At 43.5% G+C, this 25,098-nt stretch overlaps 1 protein-coding gene across 2 annotated transcripts; it reads right to left on the bottom strand.

The window, feature by feature from the left end:
- Nucleotides 1-966: 966 nt before the first annotated feature.
- Nucleotides 967-23,424, bottom strand: LOC121863251 (lipase member H-like). 2 transcript variants are annotated; one of them, XM_042361790.1, is made up of 7 exons: nucleotides 23,312-23,424; nucleotides 20,448-20,590; nucleotides 19,549-19,705; nucleotides 16,567-16,660; nucleotides 5,766-5,961; nucleotides 3,019-3,187; nucleotides 967-2,142 (listed from the first exon to the last, which is right to left on the bottom strand). In XM_042361790.1, exons 1-7 carry the CDS (start codon nucleotides 23,407-23,409, stop codon nucleotides 2,079-2,081), a joined length of 921 nt encoding a protein of 306 aa, XP_042217724.1. In that variant the 5' UTR covers nucleotides 23,410-23,424; the 3' UTR covers nucleotides 967-2,078. The 2 variants fall into 2 exon arrangements, with proteins under 2 accessions (XP_042217724.1, XP_042217723.1); XM_042361789.1 differs by having other exon boundaries at nucleotides 22,822-23,380.
- Nucleotides 23,425-25,098: the final 1,674 nt, after the last annotated feature.

Here is a 25,098-nt window from a genome sequence, read left to right as displayed (position 1 = left end):
GAGCCCGAGTTTTTGTTTTATTCTTATTTATTGTCGAGTGATTGACTTTTTTTCCTATTTTGTCTTTCCATAATTTTCCATGTATTTTCTTCACTATTTCTTTCCGTATTGTGTCCAAATAACAGTTCTCCTAATTTTCTTGTTTTCTGAAGACTGTGTTGTACAACAGTTATTCCCAAGACGCGGTACAATGTCGTATTTCTTAATGACAGTCCGGGAATAGCTAACGCGTTAACTATTCCGTGCATCCAAACCGCCTTACAATAAATGCCTACAGAGTACCTCGGTCATGTCCAGCCTGCATACGTTACAAGTGTGTTACCGTGGACTGTGCTTCACCCTATATTATTTGTCTCCCAAACATTTCTATAAGTTTACAGGGTATTTACATTTTTTTATGGTTATAAATGCTCTTGGTTACAGTATTTTTTTTTATTAAAAACTTTTAAAATTCACACTCCACTAATTTCATCCTGGGAATATTAATAATATTAATAATAATGATAAAATAAAGATAATAAAACACATCTAAATCTTACCAAAATCAAATTGGGGGGGGGGCCAGGGATTGCTGTGAAAATTGACGAGTCTCTTATTTGTAACAAAGTTTGACAATGGTAGAATTTTAAGCCAAATATGGCTTTTTGGTGGTGTTCAACGTGACAGTAAAGAAGTTCTTTGTGCCTCTAGTCGGTCAAACAAGGGACAGGGTTACGTTGTTTCCCCTGATTTTTAAGTATATTCGGCGAGGTTCAGTGATTTACAGTGATTCTTGGCGTTGGTTTAAATATATAATACACCGTTATTAGGGAGGTTGTCCATGAAGACCAGATAGCAGTAGGTTCTACAACCTCCAGGCAATCGAAGTTCAGAGGTAGCGAGTTCAAACTTCTATAGCCACTATATATTTTATACCTTAATACTGACTCAGGATTATCTCTTCTAGGTCAAAAGGAAATACAAAGATAATTTTGTTTATTTTATCAAAACATAGCTATAAATAAATATTACATAACCCATAAGTTATGGGCGAGGCGTGACTGGGTTGGTTATGGGCCACAACCAACCCAGTCACGCGTACACATAAATTTAGAATTACAGCGGCTGGTATCAAACACCAGGTACCAGCTACTTCAAGCACCAGACATAAGAGTGTGGTATAATAGGAAATGTTCTGTAGAATCACTAGCAGAGGGCAGGGTCGCACAGCCAAGGACTTCTAGTTGCCTGACGAACAGGGAGGTTATCCCAACAGATTGTACCAGTTCGGAAAAGCAAGACGGGGCCAAGCCTTCGGCCAAACAGCAAACCGGAACCTCTCCTGGTAGGTCTTCCAGTCACCACTTCTCACTGGAATTGGGGAATTCTCGGCCTTTAGCATAATGTCGGAGAGCTCTGCTAAATAAGTCCTGCCTCACAACAGAAGTGGAAGGATTCAAGAATCTGGAGCTCAGTGGACACCGGTGAACTGGCTACCACCACCCCAAAAAACAGTGTATAAGGAGGGAGGAGGAAACCGTCCGTCCACCATGAGAAGTGTGGAGTGAGTGCTGGTTGGAGGAGGTGGATGGCACCCCAGACATGAGCTCTCTTACCAGTCTCAACACACCCATACAACTCCCACACACACAAGCTCGTTGCAGGTTCGAATACTCACTATACAGTCCCCATGGAAACTCCCTTGAAATTAAATAACTCGAACTCATTCGACACCCATGACACTGAAAAGATGAGGCGACTCCTTAAATTGAATGAAACGGACAGACGCCCCTAACCAGGCAACATGGCAATTTACCTTACACAGATACTTAATAAAAGATGACAATAACTATCCTGACAACCGTATAGTGTTAGCGGAAGTTTTGGTCCAACTAGCCTTTAGTTACCATAGTCTTTCCTGGTTTACTCAAATTGCCTCTAAATTATTTACACATCACACCAATACCATATACACTGGATTTTGTCTCCACAGCCCATCGAATACTTCCATCTCTCAGGTTTCTGTTATCAGTAACTTAACTTGGTCGACAAGCCATTGTTTGTGAACCGCTCGTTGTTTTCCAGGGTTCACATGTACGTTAGTCAAATGGTATCGTGTATGGTGGGTCCGAATTGGTTGTCAAATAGAATGGGCCGCCGACACTGAAAAAAAAATACATATTACATATATGTGGTATCTCCTATTAGAATAAAAATAGAAATGAGAGTATATACTGTACAGTATATTTTTCTAATATGAAATTTAGGTCAGTTCCACACTGCATACCGACCACTCCTTTACATATCTAATGTTTGATAAAGTGCCGTATATGTATATCTGGTACCTTTAAGTGGGTGAAAGGAATCAATAAAGGAAATATATGAAGTTCTCATAATATCCGAGCAGGGTAGGACTCATAGCAATGGATTTAAGTTGGATAAGCTTAGGTTTAGGAGGGAGATAGGAAGAAACTGGGTCACACAGAGGGTGGTAGATGAATGGAACAAGCTTAGCAGCTTTGTAGTAAGTGCTGGGACCCTGGAAGGTTTTAAAAGGAGGCTAGATAGATTCATGGACGATAGAGAGTGGTAGTAACTCTCGACAGGAGCTGCCATGCACAGGCCAACCGGCCTATTGCAGACTCCTTATGTTCTTAACTCAAGGCCGTTTGTTTACTAGAGTACGTAGTAAAAATTATGAATGTACGTACGTAAAAGTGATCAGTGATTGGTGACTTCGTCCCCTGTTGCTTAATTTAATGGTTGGGCTTTGTATTATATTATACTACGTACTATAGTAAAGAAACGGCCTTGAGTTGCCAGCTGTCTCCAGCAGTGTTCAAAGAATCTTGAACGAGACTACATAAAACTGGAAAACTATTTTGTTTTTCTATTCAACAATAAATTCACGCGACTCAAAACAGTCCCTCAATCAACCTTTGATATAAGACATTTCATGACAGGAACTGCTTACTCTGAAAGATTTATTGGTGGATACATCTAATATTAATTGCGTAAGGATTTTTGTTCGAACCCCACCTGGAGTACGTAGTGAGGTCAAAGTTACTGGTGAGGAGACAGTCGCAAGAGTTGTTGGCGAAGCTGCCCCAGCTGTCGCAGCCACAGGACGGGAACACCTGTTGTTGCCCCCTCCTCACCGCCTCCACTCCCAGCTTCACCGCCCGGAAGTGGCTACAACTCTGCTGTACTGCACGTTGCCACAATAAATGCCATGAAAGAGGCAAAAAACATAAATTAGTGGTAGTACTTTTCCCACATTGTGTAACTCTTCATTAAAACTGAGAAGTCTTGGACATGTTAAAGAGAACTTGGAAGAATAGAGAATGTGCGAGGAGTACCCAGGTATGCCTAAGAAAATTATATATATATATATATATATATATATATATATATATATATATATATATATATATATATATATATATATATATATATATATATATATATATATATATTTGACAATCCCTTATCCGAAATCCTTGGAACCAGATGGATTTCGGTTTTTGGAATTTTTCGGTTTTCATAATGGTTAGGGTTTTTTTTTTTCCCCCAGGGATCAGCCCACCCGGGCACAGATCACTGACCCACATTGGGGCCTTGGGGCTAAAATATAATAATAATAATAATAATAATAATAATAATAATAATAATTTATAGGTCTAGGTCATGTTTCTCACTTGATTTTTTTTCATTCTTTTATTTCTTTATTATTATTGTTGTTATTTTATTATTACAGTATTTTTTTATTATTGTTATCATTCTTATTCTATTTTTGTGTATCTCTTATTAAAATTTTTATTTACTATGAATAATTATTATTACTGTATTATCATTAATATTATAATTATTATTACTGTTACATTTTCACCCCCCAGGCCCCGATGTGGGTCAGTGGCCTGTGCCCGGGTGGGCTGATACCAAAAAAAAAAAATTGCTCCACAAAAACTTTCGGTTTTCAGAGCTTTTCGGTTTTGGAATTTCGGATAAAGGGTTGTCAATATATATATATATATATATATATATATATATATATATATATATATATATATATATATATATATATATATAATTTTTTTTTTTTTTTTTTTTTTTTACACGCATCTTGGCTTTCCTTTCTCCCAGACACTGTACAACGATGAAAGGTTTATAAGTATGATTTGTGTTGAATTACTATAACTATCTGACCTATATCCTGGAAAATTACTTTAAACCTGGTTGTGGGGTGGGATACGATATGAAGCAAAAGGAAAACGTTTCCAGTCGTTTCTACAATTTTCTTGCAGTTGTCCACTCAGCACCTCTTTCTTTCCCTTGAGATGTGTCAAAGAAAATTCAAACCAATAAAGAGAAAGACAAACTTTATGGTTGTCCCTCTTTCGTGTTCAATTTTAAAACTAACTGATATTAAAACCTTAGTCAATATATAGTAACGACGAAAGAATGGTAAAGAATACAAAAAGATTGAGAACGGAAACAAGAAAAGAGTTTTATCCTGCTCATGACTGTCGCCCTGCGTTGTGTAATGGCTGAACTGCATTTATCAACACGGTCAATGAATTCACATCCCTGAAAAACTTAGGTGCACCAAGAGTGGCTTCCTGGCCAAGTCATGACCACCACCACAGTCGTGGCCAACACCGTCACCACAGTCATGACCAACACCGCCACCTCAGTCATGAACAACACCGTCACTACAGTCATGTCAACACCACCACCACCACCACAGTCATGGCCAACACCGTCACCACAGTCATGACAACACCTCCACCACTGTCATGGTCAACACCGTCACCACAGTTATGGCCAACACCGTCACCACAGTCATGGCCAACACTGCCACCACCACAGTCAAAACAACCACCACCACCATCACAGTCATGCTCATGCATATTGTCTATGTAGTGAGTGGTTCACCATCATCAACCAGTAGTAATGGCATCTGGGTAACGTGAGTGCAGCCAACTGCTGACGGAGAAGACCTGGAAGTTTGTAACCCTCCAATACCGCTGAGCCCACTGGTTTAACCACCGTCAAAACAGAAGTCACGGGACCAGGCAAATGGCTGGGCTAGGCTAGGCTAAACTAGGCTATGATAAACAAAGCTTCATATTTTTTTCTCCGCAGATATTGGTGAGCGCTCCGCTATATATTATAACCAAGAGACTGTCATTGCTCCTACCACAACAACTTAATGCAATTTTATCTTTATTTTGAATGCATATATTGTGTTTAAGTGTATGCAATATACACTTACCATCGAAACGAAACGATTAATTAAGATACATATGTTAAGACTGTGTTAATAATCCTGATCGTTGTCACTTTTACCTTTTAAAGTGGTGTCACACTTATAGGTATTTCATTCTGGTTAACGCCAGATGATTTTATTCAGCTGAGAGAAACCACTACCAATCAATGTATTAATGTAAATAACTTTTATTTTAGGATTAATTCACGTAGAAGAGAATAAATAGAAGCACCTGCAAACCAAACATTAAAATTCGAGCAACAGCAGCAGCAGCACAAAGAAGAGAAGGAGGCGGCGACTCCCTAGTTTATATTCCAGAAGCCCTGCAAACGAAAGACGTGAGATATGTTACTAAAACTACACCTTGCACACTACTAATATAATACTTCACACAAGGCCCAGTGGAGTCAGTGTGGAAGCTAAACAAAATTTAAGATTTTTATTGCCGACGTTCTAAAGAATATTTACACACACACACACACACACACACACAACAGTATCCAGGGACACAACTAACCAATGTCTGGGTAGAACCAAACGTCACATCCTGGCTGAACAATGCCACCGTTGGGGTAGAAGTCAACGTGTCCAGGAGGGTTGTAGTAAGCTACAAGGGACGTCCTCAGCACCACCACCAGCTGAGCGTCATTCTGATCCAGCGTCTCCGACGGGTCCACTGGGTGAAGGATCGGGTATGACGGGTCCAGAGCTGTATCATGAGAATACCATGTGGTTTTATATTGCTTATTTTATATTATTTAATATCTTTAAACAAAGCTTTGACCTATGTATATCACCCCCACACACACACGCACACCTTCTTGAACCTACACTGTCTTTTTCTAACCCTGGTGAAATTCAGATTCAGATTTGCCCCCGAGGGGGCTAGTTTATTGGGCACCCCCCTTACATCCTGTGCAAGGTGAAGCGCAGAAGCGTTTACAGCGCCCAACAGGGAAGTATGAAAAGTTCATACTTGCCTTTATGACTCGTACATTAAGGGCGTAAAAGCCAGAAGGGTCATAGGTTCTGTCAAGTTACATAAAGTGAGAGAATGATGAGTGTGTGGGGGGAAAGTTCCCGGTACATTTTATCTGTTTATGGCAAAGAGTGGCAGGTCCCTAATAATGTCAAATGCCAGGCCTGTGACTAGGAGGAAGGATATCTGGTCTGGGAGGGAAGAGGTGTTGGTAACGGCTGGGGACCTATAGGAGGAGGTCATAGGGCAAGTGAGGATGTAGTGAGAGAGGGTGTGAGAGTCGGGTTGGCCACAAAGTTTACAAACTGCGGTGAGGCTCAGGGTTGCCAATGTACTCCCATAGGTACCTGTACCCTAGGCGCAGTCTCATGTATATAAGCTGTTGAGATCGAGTCAGGGATTGATATTCTTTGTAGTGGCGGTTGTCGTCACCGGTTACAGCGTCATAGTGGCATAGTGTGACGCTACCCCGTTGTTTCAGGTGTGTCCAATTTTCGTTGAATGCCTCTCGTTGTGTGGCGTGTATGCGAGATTTGAGATGATTCAGGGAGAGGGCGAGAGTGGCTTCAGTATCTTCTTCTTGTGTAGCTTCTTTGGCAAGCCGATCCACAGTGTCACAGGCAGTTATTCCTATATGTGACGGGATCCAAAGAAACTTGACACGGATGTCATCAGTTTGTTCTAGCCCGGCAACGGCGGCTAGGGTGTGTTGGGCGGCAGGGGAAGAGGGGGAGGGTAATTTGAGCCTCGCTAGCGCAGAAGTGCTGTCACTGATTATAAGGAGGTTCCGGCGTTCAGTGCGAGCATAGGTCGCCCCCTCATGAATGCCTGCGAGGATGGCTATGCTTTCAGCATCAGTGGAGGAGGCCCAGTCGTGGACCCTGATTTTCCTGCAGGCCTGGCGCTCAGGAATCCACACAACTGCCCCAGCGCTGCCCAGCGTGGTAACAGACCCATCACAGTAGACGAGGATAGGAGGGTGGGAGGTCTTTAGAGAGGAAGCGACATCATTAATCTGCTCAAGGCAGTTAAGTTTGAGCATATACCTCAGTTGGGTGGATTTACGACCAGGGAAGGTGTGGACGACAACGTCAACACACGGGGAAGTCCACGGCGGTAGAGGCGGATGAGTGTACTCGGGAGGGAGAGAGGTCGAGGGGTGTAGAGGTGATAACGCAGGATGTCAGCAGCAGTGTGGACGGGCCAGAGTTGAGAGGGAGGGGGGGGAAAGTAATGGGGACAGGCCGGCGCAGGAGGGTGTTAAGATGTGACCCTGGTGAAATGTGGAACCTCGGTTGACTTTGGTAAACCCAGACCATGGTAGTTTTAATGACCCCACCTAATGTTGTTAGATCTACAGCGACCCCTTCTTACCTCGCCGGAGCGGTGTATAATTCAAAGGAGAAACCCGTAAATTCAGGAAAACGACCAATTAGGGTCATCCATTACACTGTAAAAAATATTTAACAGAAACAAAAACAAATCTGCTGTCTTACTTTTACTTTACCTTTATCCTCTTCACCACCCATCGGCACGTTAGCCACTTGGTAGGTCAGTCACGTCTTTGTTACGCACTGTTGGCAAGTACTGGGCATGCACTAGCTCCTGAATGTACGTGAACCTGCTCCAGTGCTTGTCAAGTCTGGTCTTGAAAGAGCTCACATTCGGTGCCGTCACAACACACTCTGGCAGATTGTTCCAAGAGTTCACAACTCTCACTCCGAAAAAGTTACCCCTCACAGTTTTTTGGGCTTGCGGCTTCTTCAACCTTGAGCTGTGACCCCTTGTGGGGCGAGTGTCCGCCAGCTCCCGGTAAGGTCCCCCTTGCCCGTCTATAGTATAAGCTAGGCAATTTCAGACGCTCTAATCTCTCAGGATAGCTGAGGTGCCGAAGTGCAGGCACCAGTCTGGTGGCCCTCCTTTGGACATTTTCAATCAACTGACAGTCCTTAGCATATCTCGGGGACCAAAAGGGGTGACAGTACTTCAGACAGGAAAGCACCTTAAAGATTGTTACGAGATACGGACCGTCTAGATATCTGAACGACCTTCTTCGGAGACCTAATAATTTAGTTGCCTGGTTCACCTTCTTCTCGCAATGGCCCGAGAACTTCAGCTCATTGTCAACATACACTCCGAGGTCCTTTTCACATTCAGTCTCAGTTAATGCAGTTTCTTTGTCCCGTTGGGACATATGATACGCCTTCTTACCGTTGGTACATCCCAGGTGCATTGAATCTTAGCAGCCATTCTTCGACCATTCTTGAAGCTCAGAGAGATCCTTCTGCAGCTCATCACAGTCTGCTTGGTTCTTAATTTCCCGAAATAACTTGGCGTCATCCGCAAACATTTGTATGGAGGAATGTACAGCGTCAGGCATGTCATTTATGAAGCGAACAAACAATGGCGGGCCCAATACACTACCCTGTGGTACCCCACTTGTGACGGGAATACATGGTGATTTCGTGCCATTAATCACCACACACTGCTTGCGGTCATGGAGAAAGTCTCCGATCCATGCTAAGACATTTCCCCAAATCCCGTACCCTTCCAGTTTAATTTTCAGCCTTTCGTGGGGTACACTGTCGAAATTCTTGGCAAAATCTAGGTATATATTGTCGATATTACCACCCTGTTCCAGAATTTGGGTCCAAACATCCAGTACCTTGAATAATTGTGTTAAGCAGGAGCGCCCCGGCATAAAACCGTGTTGGCAATCCTGTTAAGCAGGAGCCCCTCGGCATAAAACCGAGTTAGCAATCCTTTACATGATGTTCCATCATGGCATCTCTTATAATGCTCTCAAATACTTTACATACTATGTTGGTCAGGCTCACGGGTGTATAGTTTTCGCGGAGTGACGATTGCCCTTCTTGAAGATAGGAATCGCATCAGCCATTTTCCAGTCACTGGGGACCTCTTGCTCATCCAGGCATTTACAGAAGAGGATCTTCAGGGGCTCGGCAAGCTCGTTGCACAACTCTCTTACCACTCTGGGATGCACCTTGTCAGAGCCGGGACTCTTATGAACCTTTAGCTTTGACAGTATATTTCTTATAACCTCTTATGTGAACACAATGTGGGTCAGTGCTGTGTCGAACCATCTGTCCTCAAACGCAAGAAGATTAATCGCATCCTCTCTTGTGAACACCGAGGAAAAGAAACTGTTCAATGCCGCAGCTTTGTCCTGGTCAGAATCTGCGTAACTACCATCTTCAAGCCTCAGGTCCGATACTCCTACTCGCGTTTTTAATTAAGACTTTGCATAGCGGTAAAATGCCTTTGGGTTTGACCTGACCTCGCTTACAACCAGCCTCTGGAATTCCTTTTCAGCCCTTTTACACTCTGACTTTACTTGGTTCCTGGCTCTTGCATACATCCTCCTGTCATGCTCATCGTTTTACCTAACCCACACCTTGAATTTCTGGGTTTTCTTCTTAGCTTTGTCGACCGCCACATGGTTTATGTGTAAGGGTCTCCTTGTATTCCTAGAGGCATTGGGTTTGGTTTTGGGTATATATTTCGGGATCAAATGGTTCACTTTACTGGCTATGATATTGACCGTAGTATCTGCGTTCTTATGCCTTAGTGAGTCAGGCCAGTGGATACCCCTCGTCTCCTCCCTCATCCCGTCGTAATTTCCCTTGTAATATTTGCACCTTGACCTGGTTTTGTCGTGAACTAAGTAACAGTTTAATCTGAATGACAACATTACATGGTCGCTGGTGCCAACTGGGGCTAGATGTTCCAGTTTGGCCACCATACCCTCCTCGTTTGTTATGATGAGATCCAGTGGCTTGGGTGTTTGCTCCCCTCTGTAATGCGTCAGGTCTTTTAACATGTTGGAACAGAAAATTATCTCAGAGTTTCTACAAAAAAGAGTGGCAGGGTTATTTAAGTCATTTGGCGTGAACTCATTTCTCCAGTCGGTGTTGCCATAGTTAAAGTCCCCCATGACAAGGAGGTGGCTAGGGTTGAGCATTGTTGCATTGTCTATTAAGGGTCTTAAGTTCCTTTGGTTTAGTAAGCTACAGTTTGGGGATCTGTAGATACACCCGACAATAAGTAAGTCTCCTCCCTTTAATTTAATTTTACACCACTCGGATTCTTCAAAAGCATCCTCTCCCTGTACCCTCATAGGGCTGGCTCCAAGGTCTTGCCTAGCATAGATAACCACACCTCTCTTGCAAGTTTCTTGAGAAAGGTTCGTAAATAAGTCATATCCGTCAATATTGAACTCGCATTCCTCTGGGTCGATTCTCTTGTTCTTGTAAAACATTTCTACAGCACCCACTATATCGGGTTGGTGTACCTTCAGAAGTGTTTCAAACTCCTCTCTCTTATCAAGGAACGTGTCAGACAGTACATCTTGCCGGAATTTGTTTGTAACGTTGTGGGGCACGAGATGTTTGTTCACACTCAGGATGAGATGGAGAGGAACCCCACAATGTGCTCTCACACATGTTGTATTGACAATGGTGCTGGGAAAGGCATGGTTACAAGCGTTGAGTAGAGTATAGAGCTGGTTGGAGGTGCTCAGAGGAGCAGGCCTGTGGGTCGCCATGCTCGCCGAAGGGGCGAGGGCCGCCAGGCAGCGGCAGAGAGGAGGTGGTGTTGCTTGGCTAGAAGGGAAGAGGTAGGTCACCACGAGGTCAGGTCTATAGCGGAGGTAGGCGTGCTTAATAGTTGACCTCCGTCATGTAGCGAACGTTGGTTGACCTAGACCACGAGGCATACACTGGAATTCGCGGGGTCGGCTACTGACTACAAGTTGTAGGGGATGAATCCACTACAAAGTCTCTGCTCTTGGTAGTGACTCTGGCCTCCATTCCTTCTAGCAGCTGCAGCATTTGTTAAATACACTTTATTTTGCAGGGTGTGGTTAGAAATGTCATTGTTCACACGGCGCTCGCCTCCTCCTGGGTGGAAGGTAGAGCTGGTGCCTCCTCTTGGGTGGAAGGTAGAGCAGTTGGAGGGTACTGCCCCCTGGCTCTGTGCTGGAACTTTTGCTTCCACTACCCTGCCTTGATATCCCATATCTGTCCTCACTTCACCCTCCTTTGCCTAAGCCCTGCTGTTCCCATTACCATGATCTGGGTGAATGAATGCATTTCGAAATGCCTCCTCCTTGTTAAGTTTTTTTCCGAATAACCTCCATCCTTCTCCTCACTCACTAGTGGGCGAATTATGTCTCTGTTTTCACATATTCAGAACCTCTGTACAAATATTTTCAAACTGCAACTTATCGTGTGTTTTCCTACTCTGTTTCCTCCGACTGGCTCTCATGGACTCCAAAAACTATTACGTTGTTCTTGCGCTCGAAACGTTTCCGTTGTTCCTTCTCTCCCCTAACAGTGTCTGCTAGTTGCCATCTCTTCGACACACTTCTTCAGATTCCCTAGCTACTTCAGAACTTGTTCGGATCCTACATTACTCTCCGCCACCTCCCGTGGCCCTGCTAAGGCCTGAGCATAACTCCTCTTCACTACCACCTCCATTCTATCATTCCTCAGTCTTAGCGAGGATCTCTTTCCCAACTTGTTCTAGTTTGGTAGCCAGCAAGGATCCAGCTTCATCTATTTCGTCCCTGAAACTCGTTCCCCTATGGCCTCTTTCACTTTGACTATGTAGTCAGGGCAATTCCAGCAACAGCCTTCATGCTTTACTGCATTCTGTAACGTTCTAAACGTTGAATTGCTCAGACCCACACAATCTATGTCCGACGTCGTCCTGCAGTAATTGCATGTCAACAGACTCTGGTGACGCTTCAGCCCCTAATTCCTTACACCTCATGGTTGTTGCTGTTGGGGGAAGAGGGGCGTGCAGACTGGTAAGGTCTACTCAGCCTTCAGCCCACCAGTTTACCATGTGATGGATTTCTAATCGTCGGCTTAATAATATTGATCTTTATTATTAGTACTATGATAATTGCTTCTAATCTGTGTCTTGGTAGCAGGGCTTTAGCGTCAAGGTCCCCTTAAAGGCCCCGCTTCGCTGCCTGCGATGAAGATGAATTTGATACAGTTTGAATAATGGCACAGTTACCAGAGGGGAAATTATATGGATACCTTGGTTGCTCGGTCTTTCAGATATTTATGACAGTTTCTAACCGATTATCTTTAGACTAGTGATATGAAAACAACACGTGATTGACTGCTATCCACTACTTGCTGATAAGCTCAAGGTCACCTATGTCCCTCTCTCAGAGTGAACAACAACCCATCCTGGGAGGGAGGATGCAATCTCATGCTGACTCTTGTTGCGTAAATAATATAACCGCATTATCCTTTAACCTCATAATCTGTAATGTTCTTGTTAAATGTGACCCATGATTTACATCAGTACACTGTGACCCATGACTAAAGTTACCATTGAGACCCATAACTTACATTACTACTGTGACCCATGACTTACATTACCACTGAGACCCACGACTTACAGCACTACTGTGACCCATGAAATACAGCACTACTGTGACCCATGATTTACAGCACTACTGTGAACCATGATTTACAGCACTACTGTGACCCATGATTTACAGCACTACTACGAACCATGACTTACAGCACCTAACAGTGACCCATGACTTACAGCACTACTGTGACCCATGACTTACATTGCTACCATAACCCATGACTTACAGCAGTACTTGACCCATGACTTACAGCACTACCAGACCCATGCCTTACAAACTAGTGTGACCCATGACTTACAGCACTACTGTGACCTATGACTTACAGCACTATTGCACCATGACTTACAGAACTATCAGACCCATGACTTACAGCACTACTGTTACCCATGACTTACAGCACTACCGTTACCCATGACTTACAGCACACTGACCCATGACTTACGGCACTATCTGACCATGACTACAGCACTACCAGACCTGACTTCCTGCACCACTGTGACCCATGACTACAGCACTAACTGACCCATGACTTAGCACACGGTGACCCATGACTTGCACTACTGTGACCCATGACTTACAGCACTACTGTGACCCATGACTTACAGCACTACTGCACCCATGACTTAGCACCCGCGACTTATCGCACACTGACCCATGACTTACAGCACTAGTGAACCATGACTTGCAGCACTACTGTGACCCATGACTTGCAGCACTACTGTGACCCATGACTTACAGCACTACGGGACCATGACTTACAGCACTACTGTTACCCATGACTAGAGCACTACTGTGACCATGACTTACAGCACTACTGTGACCATGACTTACAGCACTACTGTTACCCATGACTTACAGCACTACTGTTACCCATGACTTATAGCACTACTGTGACCCATGACTTACAGCACTACTGTGACCCATCTACAACTAGTGTAACCATGACTTGCAGCACTACTGTGACCCATGACTTACAGCACTACTGTGACCCATGACTTACAGCACTACTGTGACCCATGACTTACAGCACATTGTGACCCATGACTTACAGCACTAGTGTGAACTATGACTGGCCATTGCATCATGACTTACACTATGACCCATGACTTACAGCACTACTGTTGACCTATGACTACAGCACTACTGTTACTCCATGACTTACAGCACTACTGCATTCTCATGAACAAGCACTACTGTGACCCTGATTACAGCACTATGTGAACCATGACTTACAGCACTACGACCCATGACTATTGTGACCCATGACTTACAGCACTACTGTGACCCATGACTTACAGCACTAGTGTAGACCCATGATTTGCAGCACTACTGTGACCATGACTTACAGCACTACTGTGACCCATGACTAAGCACTACGTGACCCATGATTAGCACATACTATTTACCAGATCATGGCACTACTGTGACCCATGACTTACATTACCACTGAGACCCATGACTTACAGCACTACTGTGACCCATGAAATACAGCACATAGACCATGATTACAACACTGTGAACCATGATTTACAGCACACTGTGACCCATGATTTACAGCACTACGGAACTATGACTTACACTACAGTGACCCATGACTTACAGATACTACAAACCAATCACTTACATTGCTACCATAACCCATGACTTACTGCAGGACTGTACCCATGACTTACAGCACTACTGTGACCCATGCCTTACAGCACTAGTGACCCATGACTTACCACTACTCACTACAGCACTCACAGTAACTGATTACAGCACTACAGGACCCATGACTTGCAGCACTACTGCTACCTACACTTACGATAACCAACTTACAGAATGACCCATGACTTACGGCACTACTGTGACCCATGACTTACATAGCACTACTTAGACCCATGATCTGCGACCTGTGACTCCATGACTTACAGCACTACTGCAGACCTATGACTTACAGCACTACTGCACCCATGACTTACAGCACTACTGTGACCCATGACTTACAGCACTACTGTGACCCATACTTGCACCACATCCATGACTTACAGCACCACTGTAATACATGACTACAGCACTACTGTAGACCCATGACTTACAGCACTAGTGTGAACCATGACTTGCAGCACTATCAGACTCCATGACTTACAGCACTACTGTGACCCATGACTTACACACACGCTATGACTTACAGCACTACTGTTACCCATGACTTACAGCACTACTGGACCCATGACTTACAGCACTACTGTGACCCATGACTTACAGCACTACTGTACCCATGACTTACAGCACTATTGTCACCCATGACTTACAGCACTATTGTGACCCATGACTCAGCACTACTGTGCCCACAGCACTATTGGACCCATGACTTACAGCACTAGTGTGAACTATGATTGCACATACTGACCATGACTTACAGCACTACTGTGACCCATGACTTACAGCACTACTGTGAATCGACTTACAGCACTATCAGACTCCATGACTTACAGCACTAGGTGACCATGACTTGCACTACGTGACCATGACTTACAGCACTACTGTGACCCATGACTTACAGCACTACTGTTACCCATGACTTACAGCACTACTGTGACCCATGACTTACAGCACTACTGAGACCCATGAATTATATTATCAGACCTATGACTTACAGCACTAGTGTACCATGACTTGCAGCACTACTGTGACCCATGACTTACAGCACTACTGTGACCTATGACTTACAGCACTACTAACCCATGACTTACAGCACTAGTGTGAACCATGACTTACAGCACTACTGTGACCCATGACTTACAGCACTACTGTGACCCATGACTTACAGCACTATTGTGACCCATGACTTACAGCACTACTGTTACCCATGACTTACAGCACTACTGTGACCCATGACTTCACACCATGTGACCCATGACTTACAGCACTACTGTTACCCATGACTTATGCAATACTGTGACCCATGACTTACAGCACTACTGTGACCGCACTTAGCACCACTGTGACCCATGACTTACAGCACTACTGCGACCCATGACTTACAGCACTAGTGTGAACCATGACTTACAGCACTACCGGGACCCATGACTTGCAGCACTATCGACCATGACTTACAGAACTAGTGTGACCTATGATTACAGCACTACTTGACCCATAATTACAGCACACTGACCCATGACTTACAGCACTACTGTAATCCATGATTACAGCACTACGGACCATGACTTACAGCACTACAGGACCCATGACTTACAGCACTACTGTTACCCATGACTTACAGCACTACTGTTACCTGCTTACAGCACATACAGGACCATGACTTACAGCACTACTGTGACTGACTTAGCACTGTGACAGACCACCATTACTGGACCCATGACTTACAGCACTACTGTGACCCATGACTTACAGCACTACTGTGACCCATGACTTACAGAAGACTAGTGTGAACCACTTCACCAGCACTCATTGTGACCCATGACTTACAGCACCATTGTGACCCATGACTTACAGCACTACTGTGACCCATGACTTACAGCACTACTGTTACCCATGACTTACAGCACTACTAGACCCATGACTGCACTACTGTGACCCATGACTTACAGCACTACCAGACCCATGACTTACAGCACTACTGTGACCCATGACTTACAGCACTACTGTGACCCATGACTTACAGCACTACTGTGACCCATGACTTACAGCACTAATAGACCCATGACTTACAGCACTACTCAGACCCATGACTTACAGCACCACAGACCCATGACTAAGCACTACTGTGACCCATGACTTACAGCACTACTGTGACCCATGACTTACAGCACTACTGTGACCCATGATTCAGCACTGGTGTGACCCATGACTTACAGCACTGGTGTGACCCATGACTTACAGCACTGGTGTGACTCATGGTTAGTGAGGGTAGACTCACCGGATCCTGCCCAGCTGCCCCGTGGTCAGCTTGGAGCCCACCATACCGCTGATCCTCCCGCCCATGCTGAAGCCGATGACGTGTGTGTGAGCCAGCCTGGGGGACACATTCATGGTGACCTTAATAATGTTCATGATGACCTTAATAATGTCTATGGTGACCTTAATAATGTCTATGGTGACCTTAATAATGTTCATGGTGACTTTAATAATGTTCATGGTGACCCAATAATGTCTATGGTGACCTTAATAACAACTGATACACTTACCGGTACATCTTACTACGATAAATTCAACCACCAGTACATCTTACTACTGATACACTCAACCACCAGTACATCTTAACACTGATAAACTCAACTACCGGTACAACTTACTACTGATACACTCAACCACCAGTACAACTTATTACTGATACACTCAACTACCAGTACATCTTACTACTGATACACTCAACTACCGGTACAACTTACTACTGATACACTCAACTACCGGTACACATTACTGATACACTCAACCACCAGTACAACTTACTACTGATACACTCAACTACCGGTACAACTTACTACTGATACACTCAACTACCGGTACAACTTACTACTGATACACTCAACTACCGGTACAACTTACTACTGATACACTAACTACCGGTATCTTACTACTGATACACTCAACCACCAGTACAACTTACTAATGATACACTCAACCACCAGTACAACTTACTACTGATACACTCAACCACCAGTACAACTTACTACTGATACACTCAACTACCGGTACATCTTACTACTGATACACTCAACTACCGGTACAACTTACTACTGATACACTCAACCACCAGTACAACTTACTACTGATACACTCAACTACCGGTACAACTTACTACAGATACACTCAACTACCGGTACAACTTACTACTGATACACTCAACTACCGGTACATCTTAATACTGATACACTCAACTTCCGGTACAACTTACTACTGATACACTCAACTACCGGTACAACTTACTACTGATACACTCAACTACCGGTACAACTTACTACTGATACACTCAACTACCGGTACATCTTACTACTGATACACTCAACCACCAGTACAACTTACTACTGATACACTCAACCACCAGTACAACTTACTACTGATACACTCAACCACCAGTACAACTTACTACTGAAACACTCAACTACCGGTACAACTTACTACTGATACACTCAACCACCGGTACACCTTACTACTGATACACTCAACCACCAGTACACCTTACTACTGATACACTCAACTACCGGTACACCTTACTACTGATACACTCAACTACCGGTACAACTTACTACTGATACACTCAACTACCGGTACAACTTACTACTGATACACTCAACTACCGGTACAACTTACACTGATACACTCAACTACCGGTACACCTTACTACTGATACACTCAACTACCGGTACAACTTACTACTGATACACTCCACCACCAGTACAACTTACTACTGATACACTCAACTACCGGTACATCTTACTACTGATACACTCAACTACCGGTACACCTTACTACTGATACACTCAACTACCGGTACAACTTACTACTGATACACTCAACCACCAGTACACCTTACGACTGATACACTCAACTACCGGTACAACTTACTACTGATACACTCAACTACCGGTACATCTTACTACTGATACACTCAACTACCGGTACAACTTACTACTGATACTCAACTACCGGTACACCTTACTACTGATACACTCAACTACCGGTACAACTTACTACTGATACACTCAACCACCAGTACAACTTACTACTGATACACTCAACTACCGGTACATCTTACTACTGATACACTCAACCACCAGCACACCTTACTACTGATACACTCAACCACCGGTACAACTTACTACTGATACACTCAACCACCGGTACAACTTACTACTGATACACTCAACCACCAGTACAACTTACTACTGATACACTCAACTACCGGTACAACTTACTACCGATACACTCAACTACCGGTACAACTTACTACTGATACACTCAACCACCAGTACATCTTACTACTGATACACTCCAACCACCAGTACAACCTTACTACTGATACACTCAATTACCGGTACACCTTACTACTGATACACTCAACCACCAGTACACTTTACTACTGATACACTCAACTACCGGTACACCTTACTACTGATACAATTCAACTACCGGTACAACTACTACTGATACACTCAACTACCGGCACTACTGATACACTCAACTACCGGTACAACTTACTACTGATACACTCAACCACCAGTACAACTTACTACTGATACACTCAATTACCGGTACACCTTACTACTGATACACTCAACCACCAGTACACCTTACTACTGATACACTCAACTACCGGTACACCTTACTACTGATACACTCAACTACCGGTACAACTTACTACTGATACACTCAACTACCGGTACAACTTACTACTGATACACTCAACTACCGGTACACCTTACTACTGATACACTCAACTACCGGTACAACTTACTACTGATACATTCAACTACCGGTACAACTTACTACTGATACACTCAACTACCGGTACACCTTACTACTGATACACTCAACTACCGGTACAACTTACTACTGATACACTCAACTACCGGTACATCTTACTCCTGATACACTCAACTACCGGTACAACTTACTACTGATACACTCAACTAATAGTACACCTTACTACTGATACACTCAATTACCGGTACACCTGATGATTAGCCCCATCTTATTTCACCTTTAAATTAACCCCCGTAACGCTAATCTAACATAAATTAGCCTAATTTAACCTTACCTTATCTAAACTAACCTACCCTCCCTCCCCCAGCATCATTTGGGTGTTTAATCCGCAGGTGAAATAAGCTCTGGGTGGGCTGTTATTCAGGTGATCCCTTGATTGACTGTGGAAGACAGGGAAAAGATAAAACCGAGACTCACTGTAAGCTTTTGTGCACAACCAGGGTGTCTATGAGGTGAGCGATGAGGGAAGCCACCTGTCGAGCATTGTGTCTCATCTGTAGGTAATTGATGGTGTGCAGGTCCCAGTAGTCCACCACCACTACCACCCGCTCTTCTTTGCCCACCGATAGTAGTGCTGGTAACAACAACACTCAGTACACACCACCACCGTCATCCATTATTAGATAGGAGGGGGGACGAAAAAAAAGTGTGACAATCACACCGAGATAGGGCAGGGAAGGATGGAGTGGGGGACTCAGCAATATAAAGTAAATAACTAAACAAGTAAAATAGGCATTATCATTGAATTTTATTGTCTTTTAAATGAAAATCTTTCGCACTTCAGGTTCACATCGATACCTGTAGGCATAAAATGTTGATGTTAAAATGTATTACTGTTTCAACAACTAAGGCATTTAAACTGGTATTCTAACTTAGTCAATGTGTACTAGTAAGCAACAATTAGAAATCAAGGAAGGTATTCAGACGACATAATTACACAAATTTAAAGGAAGAAAGATGCCACATTTCAAATAAATTTAATTATAATGATAACTAAAAATATAACTTTCCTTCCTTTCAATCCATGTATCTTTGTAGTGCAGTGCTTCTTCAAAATGAAAAACTAACTACTATAAACAAGAAAATCCCTCCTGTAATATCTTAACCATTTTTGCGTGAAAATTTGAAGGTAGGTCTCAGAGGACAACCCGCAGCAACCCGCAGGACAGGTGAGCACTGTACAGTATTCATTTGACCACAGCGGCATTTGTAAATTCACGTGTGTGTGTGTGTGTGTGTGTGTGTGTGTGTGTGTGTGTGTGTGTGTGTGTGTGTGTGTGTGTGTGCGCGCGCGCGAGTGCTAAGCAGTATCTTACCATCTGAGAGCCGACGTATCCAGGGTCGATGTGAAGACTCGCTGAAGCCGTGGATGATGAGGGTGAGGTGAGTGTGGTTGGTGATAGGCAGGTCCACCACACCCTCATCAGTGGACCAGAACTCGTGCTTCTCACCGCCCGGCCTGTACAACCAACACCACGTTAGCAAGGAATCAAAAGGGAGGAGGAGAGAACGCAAGGCAAATTTTTACTCAATTACGAAGCTTTGGCGTGTCGCCAAAACCATCAGTGTGTCTAGAAACACGCAGATGTTTGGAAGTGATGAAGTATGTGCCCTTAATTATCTGATAACTTTGAGGCTTGCAACACTGGTCAACAATGTTACACAAATCCATAAGGGCTTTCGTTTAGTGGTAATTGTCAGCATGCACTAAGAATTTCCAAAAAGTTAAAATTACAGAGAAAAGTGCTTCTTTTGTGTCAACCTTGGACTTACAACTCGTTAGATTAACGGAAATGGACTAAATTAAATGTCGAAGAAATTAAAATTAACGGGTCTCTAACATGTTGGAACAGAAAATTATCTCTAAGTTTCTACAAAAAGAGTAGCAGGGTTATTCAAGTCATTTGGGATGAACTCGTTTCTCAAGTCGATGTCGCCATAGTTAAAGTCCCCCATGATAAGGAGGTGGCTAGGGTTGAGCACCGCCGCGTTGTCTATTAAGGCTCTTGAAATGTTCAAAGGAGGGCCACCAGACTGGTGCCTGCACTTCGGCACCTCAGCTACACTGAGAGATAGGAGCGCCTGAACTTGCCAGCTTATGCTACAGACGGGCAAGGGGGGACCTAATTGGGGTGTACACGCATCTTAAGGGGCACTACTCATTCGAGTGTCCTTACTTGGAACTGGCGGACGCTCGCCCCACAAAGAGTCACAGCTTAAGATTGAAGAAGCCGCAAGTCCAGAAAACTGTAAGGGCAAACTTTTCTGGAGTGAGAGTTGTGAACTCTTAGAACAATCTATAACATCGTTGTTCATCTGATATCTGGTGTCTCTGTTTACGTCTCCTAGACTAAGTACTTTACATTTGTCCACATTGAATTTCATCTGCCATTTTTCAGACCACTCGAAATATTTGTTTAGATCTTCCTGTAGTTTTGCGGAATCCTCGTCAAATTTAATTTTACGCCCTATTTTAGTGTCAACAGCAAATTTACTTGTGTTGCTGTCTACGCCGATATCTATGTCGTTTATATATATATATATATATATATATATATATATATATATATATATATATATATATATATATATATATATATATATATATATAATTGTCCAAGTACCGAGCCTTGGGGTACTCCACTAGTGACGTTACTCCAATCGGATATAGTGCCGTTAATGCTCACTCGCTGTTTCCTTTCCTGTAACCACACACTAATCCATTTTAGAATATCTCCTCCAATGCCCTGAGCCTCCACTTTTCTAATTGGCCCACATTATCCGAACTTGACAAGGAAGTGTTCAAAAAACGTTATCTGGTTTACACTTAGTTTTATCATACTCAGCTAATCTGTGAGTGGAGACCATCATGTTCAAGGCGTATTCTCAAACCACAAAGTTCATCCTTTAGTAAGGTGCACGAGCGCATTATTACCCGTCCCCCCCTTGGCCGTAATAACCTCAGCAATTGACGGCCAGTAAATTAAAAATAAAAAAAGTCACTGAATCCTTGCAAGAAATACCTTCATGATACTGAGGATATACGAGCATAATACACAGCTAAGAGAAGTAGGTACTACTTAATAATGCAATCAATCTTCACAGAAGAATTTTAAAAAAATGAAGGCAATTATGCTCCGATTAAAAAAAAATCAAGTTAATTTACAAGTCACAGACCTTCTATTGAGTAAATTTGTTTTTGAAGATACTGATTTAACATCGTAAGTACTTTGTTCACGAGATGAGTGTGGAGCAGATAATTATACCAAAAAGGAACAAGTGATTATTAAGTAACAATTAGATACATTTAAATTCATATATAAGTTTAGGTACCACCTCCATAATTTCCTTTGGTTTCAGTATAACTGTCGTATTAATATTAATGCTTTATCTGCTTAATTGTGTTTTCATTTTGCGTGGTTTGCTATTTTGTCAATATTTTCTTTATCAGACTTATAGATGTTTTACTTTAAATGCACGAGAAATTATTAGTAAAGGTAGACAACGAAAGTGCAAGAAAAATACATTGACAACGTAAAAAATATCCTTTCCTTCCTAAAAATTAAAATTTGTTTTCATAAGAACTACGATCGTTCGTTTTTATCTTCAATATTGTTGAGACACATCCAGGTCATCTTGAATGCTTTTAATACCTGTGTTTTCAAATACTGATAAAAAATTATAGAGTACCTATTGTAATAGTAGTAGAAGACGCCGTTGTTTCCCGTGGGGGTGTAGTGCAGCAGAAGCGGCAGGAGGACGGCCAAGTGAATACCAACCACCACAGCCACCACCCACCCTTTGTTCACATCTGTCCCTCGCATCACCCCACTCTTAACCGTACTACCACTTTGCTCTCCAATTTTCACCCTACTTCTATCAACTTGTTGCTGTTTCGACTTATTGATAGCAGCTTTATGGTTCTTGTCAACATTTCGTATCTTAGGATGTAGCCCATTACTAGTAATACTGGGGCTAGCTACACGCCCACTCCCACTTTTCCTGACACATACTCGAAGCCCCTCCGCTCCCATCTTCACCAATAATGCCAAAATATCCCCGAAATATCACTCCTAGTAGCCGTTTAGTAGTTTTTTCTTTTTAAATATAGTACAATTATTTTTCTCTTTAATGCAAAGTCAAAATCAATGTACGCAAATATAAAGTGTCACGGTATCACTTGTATGGTCGAGGTGAGTGAAGTGAAGGCGAGTGTGCAGGAGCAAGTGACTGGCAAGAGAAACGGCAGTGATGTATATATGTATGTGGTGAAGCCATGCTCGTGTTTACCTGATAACTGCTGCTCCACTCGCACACTACCACCTTTGCTCATTATCAGTGGTCTCATGTCTTTTTTTTTTCCTAAGCCCTCAAGCAACACTTAAAAATGTGATCATGAGAGCAAGCGGTCGTTTGCTTATTACGATTATTCAGGCTATAATTTAAATGCTTTTAATATTCAATTTGATTTTAATTTATCATTTCACCAAGTATCTGCTAACTAACCGTTCGGGCGGTGGGACTGTTCTTAGTTACTTTGTTATAGTCTTTATTTTCCCGTGTTTGTACATGAGGAAACCAGAGTACAGTACCCAGGCACCTAGCGAAGCTATCAATTTGGGTAGGATTTTTGAGTCTTGAACCAAACATCCCATACCCCACAAATGGTGACCCCCGGAGATTCGCACTCACACAGGATGGAGGAGAAACAATTCACGCTCCCAGTCTTCAAGCAACATGGAAGTCTGGCTTATCCACACAGAGGCAGCTCTCATCGGCTCTACAGCTACTGTCTCTACACCGCAGGTTAGACACCCTAGAAAAGCACTGCTTCTCTAAGCAGACACCAGCTCCTCTTCCTGCCCCAAGTACCACGTCCTACCGACCCCAGCACACCCGTCCTGCCTCAGACGCCGCCCCTGGCCCAGCAGCACCCCCTGCCGCTTCTGCTGACCCAGTCCCTGCTCCCGACGCGGCCCATGCGCCTGAGTGCGGACCCACACACCCCTCTTTTCTCCCTCAGGTACTCCCTGCTACTGTCCTGCACCCTGCTGCTGTAGTGAACCCAGCTGCTGTCACGAGCCCTCATCCGCTTCTGCTGACGCAGCCCCTGCTCCTAACCCAGGCCCACACACCCCAGCAGGCGCATCTGAGGACTCTGTACCTGCCGTGAGGGAAGCATAACATTCATCGCCTCCACACACCCTCTTTCTCCCACAGATATTGCGTATCTAGACAGTTGTCTCTAGCGGCCGGCTCATCCACGCCCTGCCGTTATGTCCCACATGAGGCATGCACCGCCCGTTCTGCCTCACATGTGCCATGCAACCCTGCAGACAACAAGTCTCCTACACCGCCTGGAGGGAAGAAGGGAGTATTGTAGTGGATTTCTCCCCTACAAACGCTGTTTGTCGCTGAGTAGCCGATCCCGCGAATTCCCCAGTGTATGCCTCGTGGTCTAGGTCAGCCTTAACAACATCAACCTAGAGAAGTCGACTTGTGAAAGAGACCTAGGGGTACTTGCAAGCCCGGACCTACGGCCTAGAAAACAGTGCGTTAATGTTCGAAATAAGGCAAACAGAGTATTGGGTTTTATATCTAGAAGTGTAAGTAACAAGAGTGCAGAGGTCTTATTGCAACTATATCTTGCGCTAGTCAGGCCGCGCCTCGATTATGCGGATCAGTTCTGGTGCCTTTATTATAGAATGGATATAAATTCACTGGAGTCGGTGCAGCGAAGAATGACAAAAATGATTCCGGGACTTAAAAACCTTCCATATCAGGATAGGCTAAAGAAACTTAACTTGCATTCCCTAGAAAGACGAAGAGTGCGGGGAGATATGATAGAAGTATTTAAGTGGGTGAAAGGCATCAATAAAGGGGATATAGATAAAGTTCTTATAATATCCGAGCAGGATAGGTCTCGGAGCAACGGATTCAAGTTGGATAAGTTTAGGTTTAGGAGGG

This window comes from Homarus americanus, unplaced genomic scaffold (genome assembly GCF_018991925.1).
Source record: "Homarus americanus isolate GMGI-L3 unplaced genomic scaffold, GMGI_Hamer_2.0 scaffold46197, whole genome shotgun sequence".
NCBI classification, from domain to species: domain Eukaryota; kingdom Metazoa; phylum Arthropoda; class Malacostraca; order Decapoda; family Nephropidae; genus Homarus; species Homarus americanus.
The sequence above is the reverse complement of the archived record's forward strand: the minus strand, read 5'-3'. Positions and strand labels throughout refer to the sequence as shown.

Bases quoted from the DNA above. Each gene is read 5' to 3' on its own strand.
- LOC121863251 (XM_042361789.1), bottom strand. From the start codon at position 23,165: ATGGGAGCGGAGGGGCTTCGAGTATGTGTCAGGAAAAGTGGGAGTGGG. The intron at 5,962-16,566 runs CGGTGAGTCTAC...TATTCTCATGAT, and splicing joins CGGGGCAGCTGGGCAGGATC to ACAGCTCTGGACCCGTCATA. The intron at 3,188-5,765 runs GTTAGTTGTGTC...GGCAACGTGCAG, and splicing joins TTGGTTCTACCCAGACATTG to TACAGCAGAGTTGTAGCCAC.